Source organism: Ylistrum balloti, unplaced genomic scaffold (assembly GCF_031769215.1).
Source record: "Ylistrum balloti isolate Yb309-2 unplaced genomic scaffold, AGI_CSIRO_Ybal_v1 Utg369850, whole genome shotgun sequence".
In the NCBI taxonomy this organism is placed as follows: Eukaryota; Metazoa; Mollusca; class Bivalvia; order Pectinida; family Pectinidae; genus Ylistrum; species Ylistrum balloti.
Genome location: NW_026782003.1, coordinates 4,632,306 through 4,647,444, shown reverse-complemented (window position 1 = coordinate 4,647,444; position 15,139 = coordinate 4,632,306). Strand labels below are relative to the sequence as shown.

The 15,139-nt window shown below is 37.5% G+C and overlaps 1 protein-coding gene across 1 annotated transcript; it reads left to right on the top strand.

The window, feature by feature from the left end:
- The first annotated feature begins 1,337 nt into the window (after positions 1–1,337).
- On the top strand, positions 1,338–12,945 carry LOC132545619 (required for excision 1-B domain-containing protein-like). The gene is made up of 4 exons (XM_060209315.1): positions 1,338–1,611; positions 2,233–2,437; positions 3,635–3,723; positions 12,658–12,945. The coding sequence occupies exons 1-4, from the start codon at positions 1,487–1,489 to the stop codon at positions 12,782–12,784; spliced, it is 546 nt and encodes a 181-aa protein (XP_060065298.1). The 5' UTR covers positions 1,338–1,486; the 3' UTR covers positions 12,785–12,945.
- Positions 12,946–15,139: the final 2,194 nt, after the last annotated feature.

Below are 15,139 nucleotides of genomic sequence, written 5' to 3'. Positions count from 1 at the left end.
AATGATATATAGGTATAGGCTGGTTAGGGAAGAGATTGGGGTTATGTCGGGGAGATGGGATTGGGATGTCGGTTGTGGTTTGATTTATTAGGCGTAATGTCCTACAATTTTCACGCACAAATTTCTCTTGACACCGGATTGCAAAACTAATAACTCCTGTATCACTTCAGTCTAAAATCAGAATCTATTATTTTAACACTCACTTCAACTATAAGTTAACATTTATATAATACTCACTTATAAGAACCTACCGGGTCTCCAGTAGCCCCAGCTTTGCGATTTGTAATTCTCCGCCTTCGTGCTGTTGCCTTTTTTCTTTTCTCCCTCAGGATAACAAGGGCAGGTAACTCTAATGCGCTGTGCAAAATAAAGTTGATATGTGATCGTAAAGTGGTCATCCACTGTGAAATCCAGTATACGACAATGGCCATTATCAATGGCATGTATCTACTGTGAGATGACGTCGATAGGTGGTTCGGCCACACAACATGAACCACATTAAAATGTGTTGTGTCATGGTAACATCTAAGAATCGTGTTACATTTTCACAGTGTTTACTTGTCGAATGATAACTTGTCTTATCACTTACCAAGAAATTTTCGCCTTTCTTTCATTTTTGCATGTATTAAATTTCGTTGTAGAAAACAATACATTTTATTCAATGCTTTACAGTGAAACTACATAGTAAAACGCTCGCCTTATTTGACGAAAATGGCGGGTATTAAAGATTGACGGAAGTTTCTGGATATACAGTAATAATCAAACCACCAAGTTATAATTCCAGGAATTACATCAAATATGATGGAAGTAGAGGGTAGTAAGTAGTAAGATACAATAAGATATTTCCAGTCTTAATTTCTTTTTATAACTCTCAATAAGTGAAGAGCTTCCTGGCGTTTTCATACCATTCGATTATTTCTAGTCTTGTTTCGTTTCGTGTCAGATTTCTTTATTGTCAAGATATTGTAAAATACAAGTTGTATATTGGGCAATAGGCAAAGCCTATGAAATGCCTCTACTTTTTTGCACCAGTAACTTTAAGCGATTTGAAAGCGAACTAAGATGACAAACTTCCTCTAAATTTATGAACCCCGTTTTTACCGCCGACACTAATTTTTTTTTATTTCGTCATGAAAAGGCTTGGTTCCATTAAGCATATTGAAACATAATGTGTTATAATCGTTTACACAACTAGTACAGTCCACTTTGGCAAATATACATTTGCATACATGTAATTTCTATTTCGTTTCATACTATTATAAAATACCGTAAAAATTTGGTGGTGTGCTACCTAGACCGATACCGGAAGTAAACATTGACATGTGGGATTACGAGCAGACAGGCGGAATTTAGGATCTCATTGCAGAGTATTGTGTTTACTTACACATAGCAAGAGCAGATGGTGGAATATATCGTGATAGAAAATAAGTAGAGAAGTATACCCGATTTATCTAGGCACGTGAACAAGAACAAATTTATTTAACAAATGGCTGAGGAAGACAAAGTGAGTGGAGAGACCGACAACACAGAACCGTCATGTCCACGAGAGCTGATGAAAAGGTTCTATCACCTTCAGGAGGAGAGAATACAAACCTACCAGCTATTTGAAGAGTGTGTATTTAAATACATGTGTCACTGATCGTCTTTATTATCGTTATTATAATCTGACTACAACCGTGCATAAACAATTGCAGTTGTCTCCCTTTACCCAGCAAAGTAATTTTTTAAAGGTCGACAACTCTTGTAGGATCCATTCAATATTGTCATTTTATTCATGGGGCTATGCTGATCCGATATAATATGATCAAATCAGGAAAGATACTGAACTCGTGAAATACATTTTATGTTATAATATATATTATTTATAGCTTTATGACGTATCTAATTTAATGAATATGTCTATTTTCATCAATTACTTATTAATTAGAAGTCTTGCATGTATATAAATTTGGTTTAGTAGTACGGGCTCGGCATTTTTTTTTAATGAATATATGACAATTTGGTTTACCATTATTCAGCGAAATTCGATCAGAAAGTTCGGTTTAGATTTTGTTTTAGGATTTAATATCACTCAAACACAGAATTCTATGAACACTTGGTTGATGAACTATTTGCTACTTGCGTGACAGTGTATACTATCCATGTTTGATATAGACCGACTTTGGTCCTGCTATAGTTAATATCATTTCTACTACACTTGTGTGCATTTATGGATATTTTGATATGTTGTAGAGGATTCCAGGCCTACCTTAACGGATCACCAAACTATAACTTTAATTTATACAGACAACTAGTGCATGAAATCACAGAAACGTTCAACAAAATATCACAGGATATTATTTCCATCATCCACCGGATGGACACTGTCCACCAACGTGTCACACTGGCCAATCTGCTCCGCAAGGTCCAGGACGCTGAGCAGGTTAAACTAGAGAACGTAAGTTAGACATATCCGAGGCTATTTCATCATGTATGGTAAACAAGAAGTGATTTAGTAAAGTTATTTATTCTGTAGTTTTAGCAAGATTACTTTCAATTTGATTTTAAATTTTAATTATATACAGTTTTTCCTATGTTTTGAATTAATTTCAATTAGTAGCAGATTAGCTGTATGGAGGCGAAATATGAACTTCTAACTCTGTAACGAATATTTGTTTAGAGATTATTTCCAACTAGTAGCAAACACGGTAATCTTTCTCTCTCTCCCTTTCTCTCTCTCTCTCCCTCCAGTTTGTGTTTCTTTGCTTTGTTTTGACCAGTCGCCGAGTGACTTGTACAACACGACCTTACTGAAAATTATTGCTAGAGAGGGGGCGTGCATACCATACCCAGCAAATTAAAAGCACTACCTGGCCCCCGCCCTCAGCCTCCTAACACAAAATCTAGGGTTCGAACTACACACCTCGGATTTTCATCGCAGAATTCCGATTCTCTACCGACAGAGCTATCTTGACTCTGTACAGAACAGACAGGATATTATGTTAGAGTTTCATTCCTGGTTTCACACGGAAGAAATTATTTAACTATCACATCGTAACACGCAATATTCTTAGTATTGACATAGGTTATGCGTCATGGAGCTTTCAGTACTTCCGTTGTATCTTTCAGTGTCATCACTTAGTCTTGATTGATTCGTCCATGGGCCATCCGTACACGTCTCCATATCTCCGCTTTTCTCATTCGTTTGGTTATGCTGGAAAGCGTCGTACCTTTTCACGTTCGATTGGGAATAGATCCCCGTGCTGGTCGCTTAGGTCAAAGATATTATCATAGCGAAACCGATCTCAATTCCAAAGAGAATTCTGGATGGATCTTTCTGAAATGTGAATTCTCAGTTCCCTTGGTCCCTTATTGTACATAATTGATTTTGGAAATGGTCGCAAACTAAAAAGCTCTTATTTTCTCTGGGCAGGTACCAAATCTAACTTCCTCAAATTCCGCATGATTTTTTCTTCTTCAAAGTTTGTGTCTAGCTGTGACTTTTACATTTTGACATCTATCGGCACACAAAATGGTTGACAGACAGCCATTTTGGACAGTGCGTGATGGATATTTGCCAACATTGTCTGACTTCCCCTTGGTTTGCGTGCACACAATTTTTAAGACTGATAATATGTCTTTATGTTTATAACAGACTGCCAAGCTACAGATGACGCGTCAGAATCTACTGGATCACCCTGGGGACGAGCAACACAAAATCCAGGACGGTCAGCTTAAACAAAGGTATTATGACAAAAGTTATTCTTTAATTGAAATAAAATATATATACTAAACAAAACTGTAAATGACGATTTGAAATAATCAAATGATTATCAAATATATCGACATTGTACATTTATATCGACAATGTGGGCGATTATCCCCGAGAAAGACCATTCAACTCGGGTAGTACAATCGTGTGACATCATTTATCTATGACGTCATCGATGCGTTATAGCGCATTTATCATAATAAAATATCGTGATATGGACGTATTGCATAACATGGCTTTGTAACACAATCGCTACCAGAATTGTCGTTCCTTAACAGTCGCAACATACCCATGTAAACGTCTCGAGGACTACTTATACTTGACCTCACGGTCAGGGTCAAAGTTTGACGTCGTGCAAAACTATGGCGATAACATCAAAGAAGGACACATAACAGCGTAAAACCATGAAGTGTAATGTGTCACTGATATTGTAGACAAATCACCATCAGTTATCACTGATTATACAGTATATCACCATGTATCTCAAGAACACGTCGGTTGTGAAAGTACAAAATGTAAACACGACGGTTGTCGACCATTTACTAAAATTTAATCTTCCGCAAAATAAAAATTGACGTTTATAACCAGATAAACTAATGTAATCATTTTCCAGATGAACAAACATCCATTTCCAAATAATAATACCAATAACAAACAGAAAAATGATAAAGTACTTAATTATTGGACACAAAAACGTTTTTCAAGAAACTTGAAATGGCGTGAGCCGTTTGTACAGGTGTTGTTGGGGTGCCGGAATGCATTCTGGGAGATTTTGCTAGTTATAGTGAATGGTTATGTAACTGCCCATTGATTGGTTATGTAACTGCCCCCCTGATTGGCTATGTAACTACCCTATTTATTGGTAATGTAACTGCCCTCCTGATTGGCTATGTAACTGACCTCCTGATTGGTAATGTAACTGCCCCCTGCTTGGTTATGTAACTGTCCTCCTGATTTGCTATGTAACTGCCCTTCTGATTGGTTATCTAACTGCCCATTGATTTGCTATGTAACTGCCCTTCTGATTGGTTATCTAACTGCCCATTGATTGGCTATGTAACTGCCCATTGATTGGTTATGTAATTGCCCTCCTGATTGGCTATGTAACTACTCTATTTATCGTTTATGTAACTGCCCTCCTGATTGGTTATGTAACTGCCCCTGATTGGTTATGTAACTGTCCTCATGATTTGCTATGTAACTGCCCTTCTGATTGGTTATCTAACTGCCCATTGATTGGCTATGCAACTGCCCATTGATTAGTTATGTAACTGCCCTCCTGATTGGCTATGTAACTACCCCTGATTGGTTATGTAACTGTCCTCATGATTTGCTATGTAACTGCCCTTCTGATTGGTTATCTAACTGCCCATTGATTGGCTATGTAACTGCCCATTGATTGGTTATGTAACTGCCCTCCTGATTGGCTATGTAACTACTCTATTTATTGGTTATGTAACTGCCCTCCTGATTGGTAATGTAACTGCCCCCTGATTGGTTGTGTAACTGTCCTCATTATTTGCTATGTAACTGCCCTTCTGATTGGTTATCTAACTGCCCATTGATTGGCTATGTAACTGCCCTCCTGATTGGCTATGTAACTACTCTATTTATTGGTTATGTAACTGCCCATTGATTGGCTATGTAACTGCCCTCCTGATTGGTTATGAAACTGCCCTTGATTGGTTATGTAACTGCCCATTGATTGGTTATGTAACTGCCCTCCTGATTGGCTATGTAACTACTCTATTTATTGGTTATGTAACTGCCCTCCTGATTGGTAATGTAACTGCCCCCTGATTGGTTGTGTACTGTCCTCATTATTTGCTATGTAACTGCCCTTCTGATTGGTTATCTAACTGCCCATTGATTGGCTATGTAACTGCCCTCCTGATTGGCTATGTAACTACTCTATTTATTGGTTATGTAACTGCCCATTGATTGGCTATGTAACTGCCCTCCTGATTGGTTATGAAACTGCCCTTGATTGGTTATGTAACTGTCCTCGTGATTTGCTATGTAACTGCCCTTCTGATTGGTTATCTAACTGCCCATTGGTTGGCTATGTAACTACCCTGTTTATTGGTTATGTAACTGCCCATTGATTGGCTATGTAACTGCCCTCCTGATTGGTTATGTAACTGCCCTCCTGATTGGTTATGTAACTGCCCATTGATTGGTTATGTAACTGACTCCTGATTGGTTATGTAACTGCCCCCAGATTAGTTATGTAACTGTCCATTGATTGGTTATGTAACTGACCCCTGCCATATATCTTCTATCGTTATATCAACAGTAAATGACCGACCGAATCACCGTAACTTGTAGTCCGAATCACGGTAAATTGTAGTCCGAATCACTATAAATTGTAGTCCGTATAGTCCGAATCACGGTAAATTGTAGTCCGTATAGTCCGAATCACGGTAAATTGTAGTCCGAATCACTATAAATTGTAGACCGTATAGTCCGAATCACGGTAAATTGTAGTCCGTATAGTCCGAATCACGGTAAATTGTAGTCCGAATCACTATAAATTGTAGACCGAATCACTGTAAATTGTAGACCGAATCACGGTAAATTGTAGTCCGAATCACGGTAAATTGTAGTCCGAATCACTATAAATTGTAGACCGTATAGTCCGAATCACGGTAAATTGTAGTCCGTATAGTCCGAATCACGGTAAATTGTAGTCCGAATCACGGTAAATTGTAGTCCGAATCACTATAAATTGTAGACCGTATAGTCCGAATCACGGTAAATTGTAGTCCGTATAGTCCGAATCACGGTAAATTGTAGTCCGTATAGTCCGAATCACGGTAAATTGTAGTCCGAATCACGGTAAATTGTAGTCCGAATCACTGTAAATTGTAGTCCGAATCACTGTAAATTGTAGTCCGTATCACTGTAAATTGTAGTCCGTATAGTCCGAATCACTGTAAATTGTAGTCCGTATAGTCCGAATCACTGTAAATTGTAGTCCGTATAGTCCGAATCACTGTAAATTGTAGTCCGAATCACTATAAATTGTAGACCGTATAGTCCGAATCACGGTAAATTGTAGTCCGTATAGTCCGAATCACGGTAAATTGTAGTCCGTATAGTCCGAATCACGGTAAATTGTAGTCCGAATCACTATAAATTGTAGTCCGAATCACTGTAAATTGTAGTCCGTATAGTCCGAATCACTGTAAATTGTAGACCGAATCACTGTAAATTGTAGTCCGTATAGTCCGAATCACGGTAAATTGTAGTCCGTATAGTCCGAATCACGGTAAATTGTAGTCCGTATAGTCCGAATCACGGTAAATTGTAGTCCGTATAGACCGAATCACGGTAAATTGTAGTCCGAATCACTATAAATTGTAGACCGTATAGTCCGAATCACGGTAAATTGTAGTCCGTATAGTCCGAATCACGGTAAATTGTAGTCCGTATAGTCCGAATCACGGTAAATTGTAGTCCGAATCACTGTAAATTGTAGTCCGTATCACTGTAAATTGTAGTCCGAATCACTATAAATTGTAGTCCGAATCACTGTAAATTGTATACCGAATCACTATAAATTGTAGTCCGTATAGTCCGAATCACGGTAAATTGTAGTCCGTATAGACCGAATCACGGTAAATTGTAGTCCGAATCACTATAAATTGTAGACCGTATAGTCCGAATCACGGTAAATTGTAGTCCGTATAGTCCGAATCACGGTAAATTGTAGTCCGTATAGTCCGAAAATTGTAGTCCGAATCACTATAAATTGTAGACCGAATCACTGTAAATTGTAGTCCGAATCACTATAAATTGTAGACCGAATCACTGTAAATTGTAGTCCGAATCACTGTAAATTGTAGTCCGAATCACTATAAATTGTAGACCGAATCACGGTAAATTGTAGTCCGTATAGTCCGAATCACGGTAAATTGTAGTCAGAATCACTATAAATTGTAGACCGAATCACGGTAAATTGTAGTCCGTATAGTCCGAATCACGGTAAATTGTAGTCAGAATCACTATAAATTGTAGACCGAATCACGGTAAATTGTAGACCGAATCACGGTAAATTGTAGACCGAATCACTGTAAATTGTAGACCGTATCACTGTAAATTGTAGACCGAATCACGGTAAATTGTAGACCGAATCACTATAAATTGTAGACCGTATAGTCCGAATCACGGTAAATTGTAGTCCGTATAGTCCGAATCACGGTAAATTGTAGTCCGTATAGTCCGAATCACGGTAAATTGTAGTCCGAATCACTATAAATTGTAGTCCGAATCACTGTAAATTGTAGTCCGTATAGTCCGAATCACTGTAAATTGTAGACCGAATCACTGTAAATTGTAGTCCGTATAGTCCGAATCACGGTAAATTGTAGTCCGTATAGTCCGAATCACGGTAAATTGTAGTCCGTATAGACCGAATCACGGTAAATTGTAGTCCGAATCACTATAAATTGTAGACCGTATAGTCCGAATCACGGTAAATTGTAGTCCGTATAGTCCGAATCACGGTAAATTGTAGTCCGTATAGTCCGAATCACGGTAAATTGTAGTCCGAATCACTGTAAATTGTAGTCCGTATCACTGTAAATTGTAGTCCGAATCACTATAAATTGTAGTCCGAATCACTGTAAATTGTATACCGAATCACTATAAATTGTAGTCCGTATAGTCCGAATCACGGTAAATTGTAGTCCGTATAGACCGAATCACGGTAAATTGTAGTCCGAATCACTATAAATTGTAGACCGTATAGTCCGAATCACGGTAAATTGTAGTCCGTATAGTCCGAATCACGGTAAATTGTAGTCCGTATAGTCCGAATCACGGTAAATTGTAGTCCGAATCACTATAAATTGTAGTCCGAATCACTATAAATTGTAGTCCGAATCACTGTAAATTGTATACCGAATCACTATAAATTGTAGTCCGTATAGTCCGAATCACGGTAAATTGTAGTCCGTATAGACCGAATCACGGTAAATTGTAGTCCGAATCACTATAAATTGTAGACCGTATAGTCCGAATCACGGTAAATTGTAGTCCGTATAGTCCGAATCACGGTAAATTGTAGTCCGTATAGTCCGAATCACGGTAAATTGTAGTCCGAATCACTATAAATTGTAGACCGAATCACTGTAAATTGTAGACCGAATCACGGTAAATTGTAGACCGAATCACTGTAAATTGTAGTCCGTATAGTCCGAATCACGGTAAATTGTAGTCCGAATCACTATAAATTGTAGACCGTATAGTCCGAATCACGGTAAATTGTAGTCCGTATAGTCCGAATCACGGTAAATTGTAGTCAGAATCACTATAAATTGTAGACCGAATCACGGTAAATTGTAGTCCGTATAGTCCGAATCACGGTAAATTGTAGTCAGAATCACTATAAATTGTAGACCGAATCACGGTAAATTGTAGACCGAATCACGGTAAATTGTAGACCGAATCACTGTAAATTGTAGACCGTATCACTGTAAATTGTAGACCGAATCACGGTAAATTGTAGACCGAATCACTATAAATTGTAGACCGTATAGTCCGAATCACGGTAAATTGTAGTCCGTATAGTCCGAATCACGGTAAATTGTAGTCCGTATAGTCCGAATCACGGTAAATTGTAGTCCGAATCACTATAAATTGTAGTCCGAATCACTGTAAATTGTAGTCCGTATAGTCCGAATCACTGTAAATTGTAGACCGAATCACTGTAAATTGTAGTCCGTATAGTCCGAATCACGGTAAATTGTAGTCCGTATAGTCCGAATCACGGTAAATTGTAGTCCGTATAGACCGAATCACGGTAAATTGTAGTCCGAATCACTATAAATTGTAGACCGTATAGTCCGAATCACGGTAAATTGTAGTCCGTATAGTCCGAATCACGGTAAATTGTAGTCCGAATCACTATAAATTGTAGACCGTATAGTCCGAATCACGGTAAATTGTAGTCCGTATAGTCCGAATCACGGTAAATTGTAGTCCGAATCACTGTAAATTGTAGTCCGTATCACTGTAAATTGTAGTCCGAATCACTATAAATTGTAGTCCGAATCACTGTAAATTGTATACCGAATCACTATAAATTGTAGTCCGTATAGTCCGAATCACGGTAAATTGTAGTCCGTATAGACCGAATCACGGTAAATTGTAGTCCGAATCACTATAAATTGTAGACCGTATAGTCCGAATCACGGTAAATTGTAGTCCGTATAGTCCGAATCACGGTAAATTGTAGTCCGTATAGTCCGAATCACGGTAAATTGTAGTCCGAATCACTATAAATTGTAGACCGAATCACTGTAAATTGTAGACCGAATCACGGTAAATTGTAGACCGAATCACTGTAAATTGTAGTCCGTATAGTCCGAATCACGGTAAATTGTAGTCCGAATCACTATAAATTGTAGACCGTATAGTCCGAATCACGGTAAATTGTAGTCCGTATAGTCCGAATCACGGTAAATTGTAGTCAGAATCACTATAAATTGTAGACCGAATCACGGTAAATTGTAGTCCGTATAGTCCGAATCACGGTAAATTGTAGTCAGAATCACTATAAATTGTAGACCGAATCACGGTAAATTGTAGACCGAATCACGGTAAATTGTAGACCGAATCACTGTAAATTGTAGACCGTATCACTGTAAATTGTAGACCGAATCACTATAAATTGTAGACCGAATCACGGTAAATTGTAGACCGAATCACTGTAAATTGTAGACCGAATCACTGTAAATTGTAGACCGTATCACTGTAAATTGTAGTCCGTATAGTCCGAATCACTATAAATTGTAGACCGTATCACTGTAAATTGTAGACCGAATCACTATAAATTGTAGACCGAATCACGGTAAATTGTAGACCGAATCACGGTAAATTGTAGACCGTATAGTCCGAATCACGGTAAATTGTAGTCCGAATCACTGTAAATTGTAGTCCGAATCACTGTAAATTGTAGTCCGAATCACGGTAAATTGTAGTCCGTATAGTCCGAATCACTATAAATTGTAGACCGAATCACTGTAAATTGTAGTCCGAATCACTATAAATTGTAGACCGAATCACGGTAAATTGTAGTCCGAATCACGGTAAATTGTAGACCGAATCACTATAAATTGTAGACCGAATCACGGTAAATTGTAGACCGAATCACTATAAATTGTAGACCGAATCACTGTAAATTGTAGACCGAATCACGGTAAATTGTAGTCCGCATAGTCCGAATCACGGTAAATTGTAGACCGAATCACTGTAAATTGTAGTCTGTATAGTCCGAATCACGGTAAATTGTGGTATACAGTGCCATATTCTACAATTTTGCGTATTTATGAAATATGCGAATGAAACGCAAAGTGTAAATATTACATTGATATTTACATGGACTAGCTTTGGTGGACGGTTCGCCTTTACAATTAAACGTGAAACTGATGTGCGAATGGCAATATATATGTATGTACTTTTAAAGAATAGTTTAAGTTGATGACGAGTGTAGTTATCAAGATGTATGGAATTTAAAGGCTTTGGTTATACAAAATTTTGGTTATGTAAAACATCAGTCTTGAACTACACTTAGAACACTGCCTTTGATTATAGCCATATTTATTTAAATATAGCCAATTTACAATTTCTCTAATAAAATTGTGCCAAGCTCATTGTAACGGCATGGCTTCATTGTTTTTATTTACCTCTGTTCTGACCAATTTTTAAATGCAAAATTCCGAAGTTTAGCAAAAGTGGTGTACTTTCTATGTTTTTTTTCATCTTTATGCCAGGGAAATTAATTTGGAAGTTTCGCTGATTTTATAATGCGAGTGATATGATGAACAGAATCTAACACTGTTGTCAAAGCTATATTGAATTTAGTGGTGATCGAGGTCAATAATTTGGTCTGAAACGTGTACGATAGTCTTTGTAACGCGGTAAGAAATTGTTATATATATAGAAATACATTAGAGAGTCCATGGTATAGTTATTTATTGCCGCTGTTAGAGGTCATCCAATCATGATATTGCCTGAAAGTTTGTTTTTTTAATACACGAGTTTCATGGATACAAATTGGATTGGTTTGGATTAATTTCTAACGGTGCGCAGGATTCAGGTCTATTTATGCTGGGAAAAGGAGGATTCGAATCTGTCGCTACCGTATTGATCCACGAACATCCTCTTCATGTACATCCCTGTGCAGGCATCTAGGGACAGTTTTTTCAGAAAACAAGACTGTTGCAAGTGTAATTGATGGTATTTGCTAAAGAGAGCTAGCAAAATCCAAAATAAAACAATCAAGCGCAGCTATATTTAAAAAAAAAAAAAATCAAAAAGAATCTTTGTACTTATCGCATGTCAATAATGTCCGAGTTTGCACTTGTTATATATGTATAGCTACCATCTTAAGAGGGTCCATGGTCCGTCTATCCGTTGACAATTATCGTACACTTTGTCGGTTTTTCTTAAGAAAATACGGTATATATTCGTTGTGCCGTTTTGATTTTGGCTTAATTCGGAAAAACAAAATGGCTGACAGACGGCCATCTTGGATTTTGACAATGAAAGTTTAATATCGCTTAACCTTTAGTTGTGTGGAATAAATCTTTTCCAAAAGTTCATATGTAGGTTACCCCTAGTCTCTTGTTGTGTTCTTTTTACCTAATAACTAATGAGAAAAACAAATAATGTCTGACAGACGTCCATCTTGGATTTTAATAGAGAGAGATGGGGTTTTACAACATAGCACAGGGATATCTAGCAGTGAATTAAAATTTAGAATTGCCATTTTAATGCTCTCTATCATGAACGCTCCTGACTCTTAACTATTACAGTTGGCGTGTAAAAGGAAAATAATCTCATTTAATTTTTGCACTCGCTCTACAAAAAGGATGATAGTAATAATGTTTGTGTTTCAGTGTGAAAGAATTGGTGGAGAAACTGATCGATTTGATGGAGGAGATTAAGTATGAGTCCGAGGATTTGTACGAGGAAGAGAATGAAGACGAGAAGGAAGATTTAGAAAATGTGCAGGTCGAGAGATGACGTGAGGACGAAGAGGAAGATAAAGATTATTTACATGGCAAAAAGAGGACTGAAAGACGAGAGAAGAAAGATAGACAATGTACAACTCGAGAGATGATGACGAGAAAGAAGACAGATCAGAGAAATGACTCTTACAATTTTTTTTTGTTATTACTCTGTATGAATGCATATTAATTAAAGTTCCACTTTATTACATTTTTGCCAGTGAAATACAGTGAAATATCTCGTTGATAAAAGTGTAATTTTTCACTGGTGAAAAATTGCACTTTCACGTGTAAAGAATTACACTTTTTGCAGATTTTAAACCAATCAAAAGTTGACAAATCATAAAGCCCGATACAAAAAAATCCAGAAACCTGATTGGTCGCGACCTTCATTTCCATGGAAGATAGCAAACAATGCAACTTAAATGACCTTATCAGTGATCAAACCCAATCCCCGACCAAGCGTCTTGAAAGTAAAGTTTGACATTAGAAGAGGGTTCGAGTAATCAACAGCGACAGCTAGGTTGCCGCAATATTGTCTGCCGCATAGTAACTTGTCGCAGGTTAAACTATCTCTGAACGTTTTACAGCCAATCTTTTTACATAATTTAAATGTTTTTTTGAAACAGACTTTATTTTATCGCGTACTGCGAAATTATACTGAATGAGTACTGATACGTCCTAGAAGTGCAACGCATTCATAAATGATTCTTCAATAGTGTACACACATAAGTTCTTTATTACTGAAGACACTTGAATATCCTCTATTTATAACATTTTGCAGATGCATGTAATAACGGGCACAGGTATACATACCGCATGTAATAACGGGTACAGATATACATACCGCATGTAATAACGGGTACAGATATACATACCGCATGTAATAACGGGTACAGGTATACTTACCACATGTAATAACGGGTACAGGTATACTTACCACATGTAATAACGGGTACAGATATACATACCACATGTAATAACGGGTACAGATATACATACCACATGTAATAACGGGTACAGGTATACTTACCACATGTAATAACGGGTACAGATATACATACCGCATGGAATGACGGGTACAGATATACTTACCACATGTAATAACGGGTACAGATATACTTACCACATGTAATAACGGGTACAGATATACTTACCACATGTAATAACGGGTACAGATATACTTACCACATGTAATAACGGGTACAGATATACTTACCACATGTAATAACGGGCACAGGTATACTTACCACATGTAATAACGGGCACAGGTATACATACCGCATGGAATGACGGGTACAGATATACTTACCACATGGAATGACGGGTACAGATATACTTACCACATGTAATAACGGGTACAGATATACTTACCACATGTAATAACGGGTACAGATATACATACCGCATGGAATGACGGGTACAGATATACTTACCACATGTAATAACGGGTACAGATATACATACCGCATGGAATGACGGGTACAGATATACATACCGCATGGAATGACGGGTACAGATATACTTACCACATGTAATAACGGGTACAGATATACATACCGCATGGAATGACGGGTACAGATATACTTACCACATGTAATAACGGGTACAGATATACATACCACATGTAATAACGGGTACAGATATACATACCGCATGGAATAACGGGTACAGATATACTTACCACATGTAATAACGGGTACAGATATACATACCGCATGTAATAACGGGTACAGATATACTTACCACATGTAATAACGGGTACAGATATACTTACCACATGTAATAACGGGTACAGATATACATACCACATGTAATAACGGGTACAGATATACTTACCACATGTAATAACGGGTACAGATATACATACCGCATGTAATAACGGGTACAGATATACATACCGCATGGAATGACGGGTACAGATATACTTACCGCATGGAATGACGGGTACAGATATACATACCGCATGGAATGACGGGTACAGATATACATACCACATGTAATAACGGGTACAGGTATACTTACCACATGTAATAACGGGTACAGGTATACTTACCACATGTAATAACGGGTACAGATATGTAATAACGGGTACAGATATACCCACATGTAATAACGGGTACAGATATACATACCTCGGGTACAGATATACTTACCACATGTAATAACGGGTACAGATATACATACCACATGTAATAACGGGTACAGATATACATACCACATGTAATAACGGGTACAGATATACTTACCACATGTAATAACGGGTACAGATATACTTACCACATGTAATAACGGGTACAGATATACTTACCACATGTAATAACGGGTACAGATATACATACCACATAACGGGTACAGATATACATACCAC

What these genes read in the sequence shown, in the direction of transcription:
- LOC132545619 (XM_060209315.1), top strand. Translation starts at nt 1,487, where the DNA reads ATGGCTGAGGAAGACAAAGTGAGTGGAGAGACCGACAACACAGAACCG. An exon ending in ACCTACCAGCTATTTGAAGA is followed by an intron (nt 1,612 to 2,232) that starts GTGTGTATTTAA and finishes GATATGTTGTAG; the next exon opens with AGGATTCCAGGCCTACCTTA. An exon ending in AGCAGGTTAAACTAGAGAAC is followed by an intron (nt 2,438 to 3,634) that starts GTAAGTTAGACA and finishes TGTTTATAACAG; the next exon opens with ACTGCCAAGCTACAGATGAC.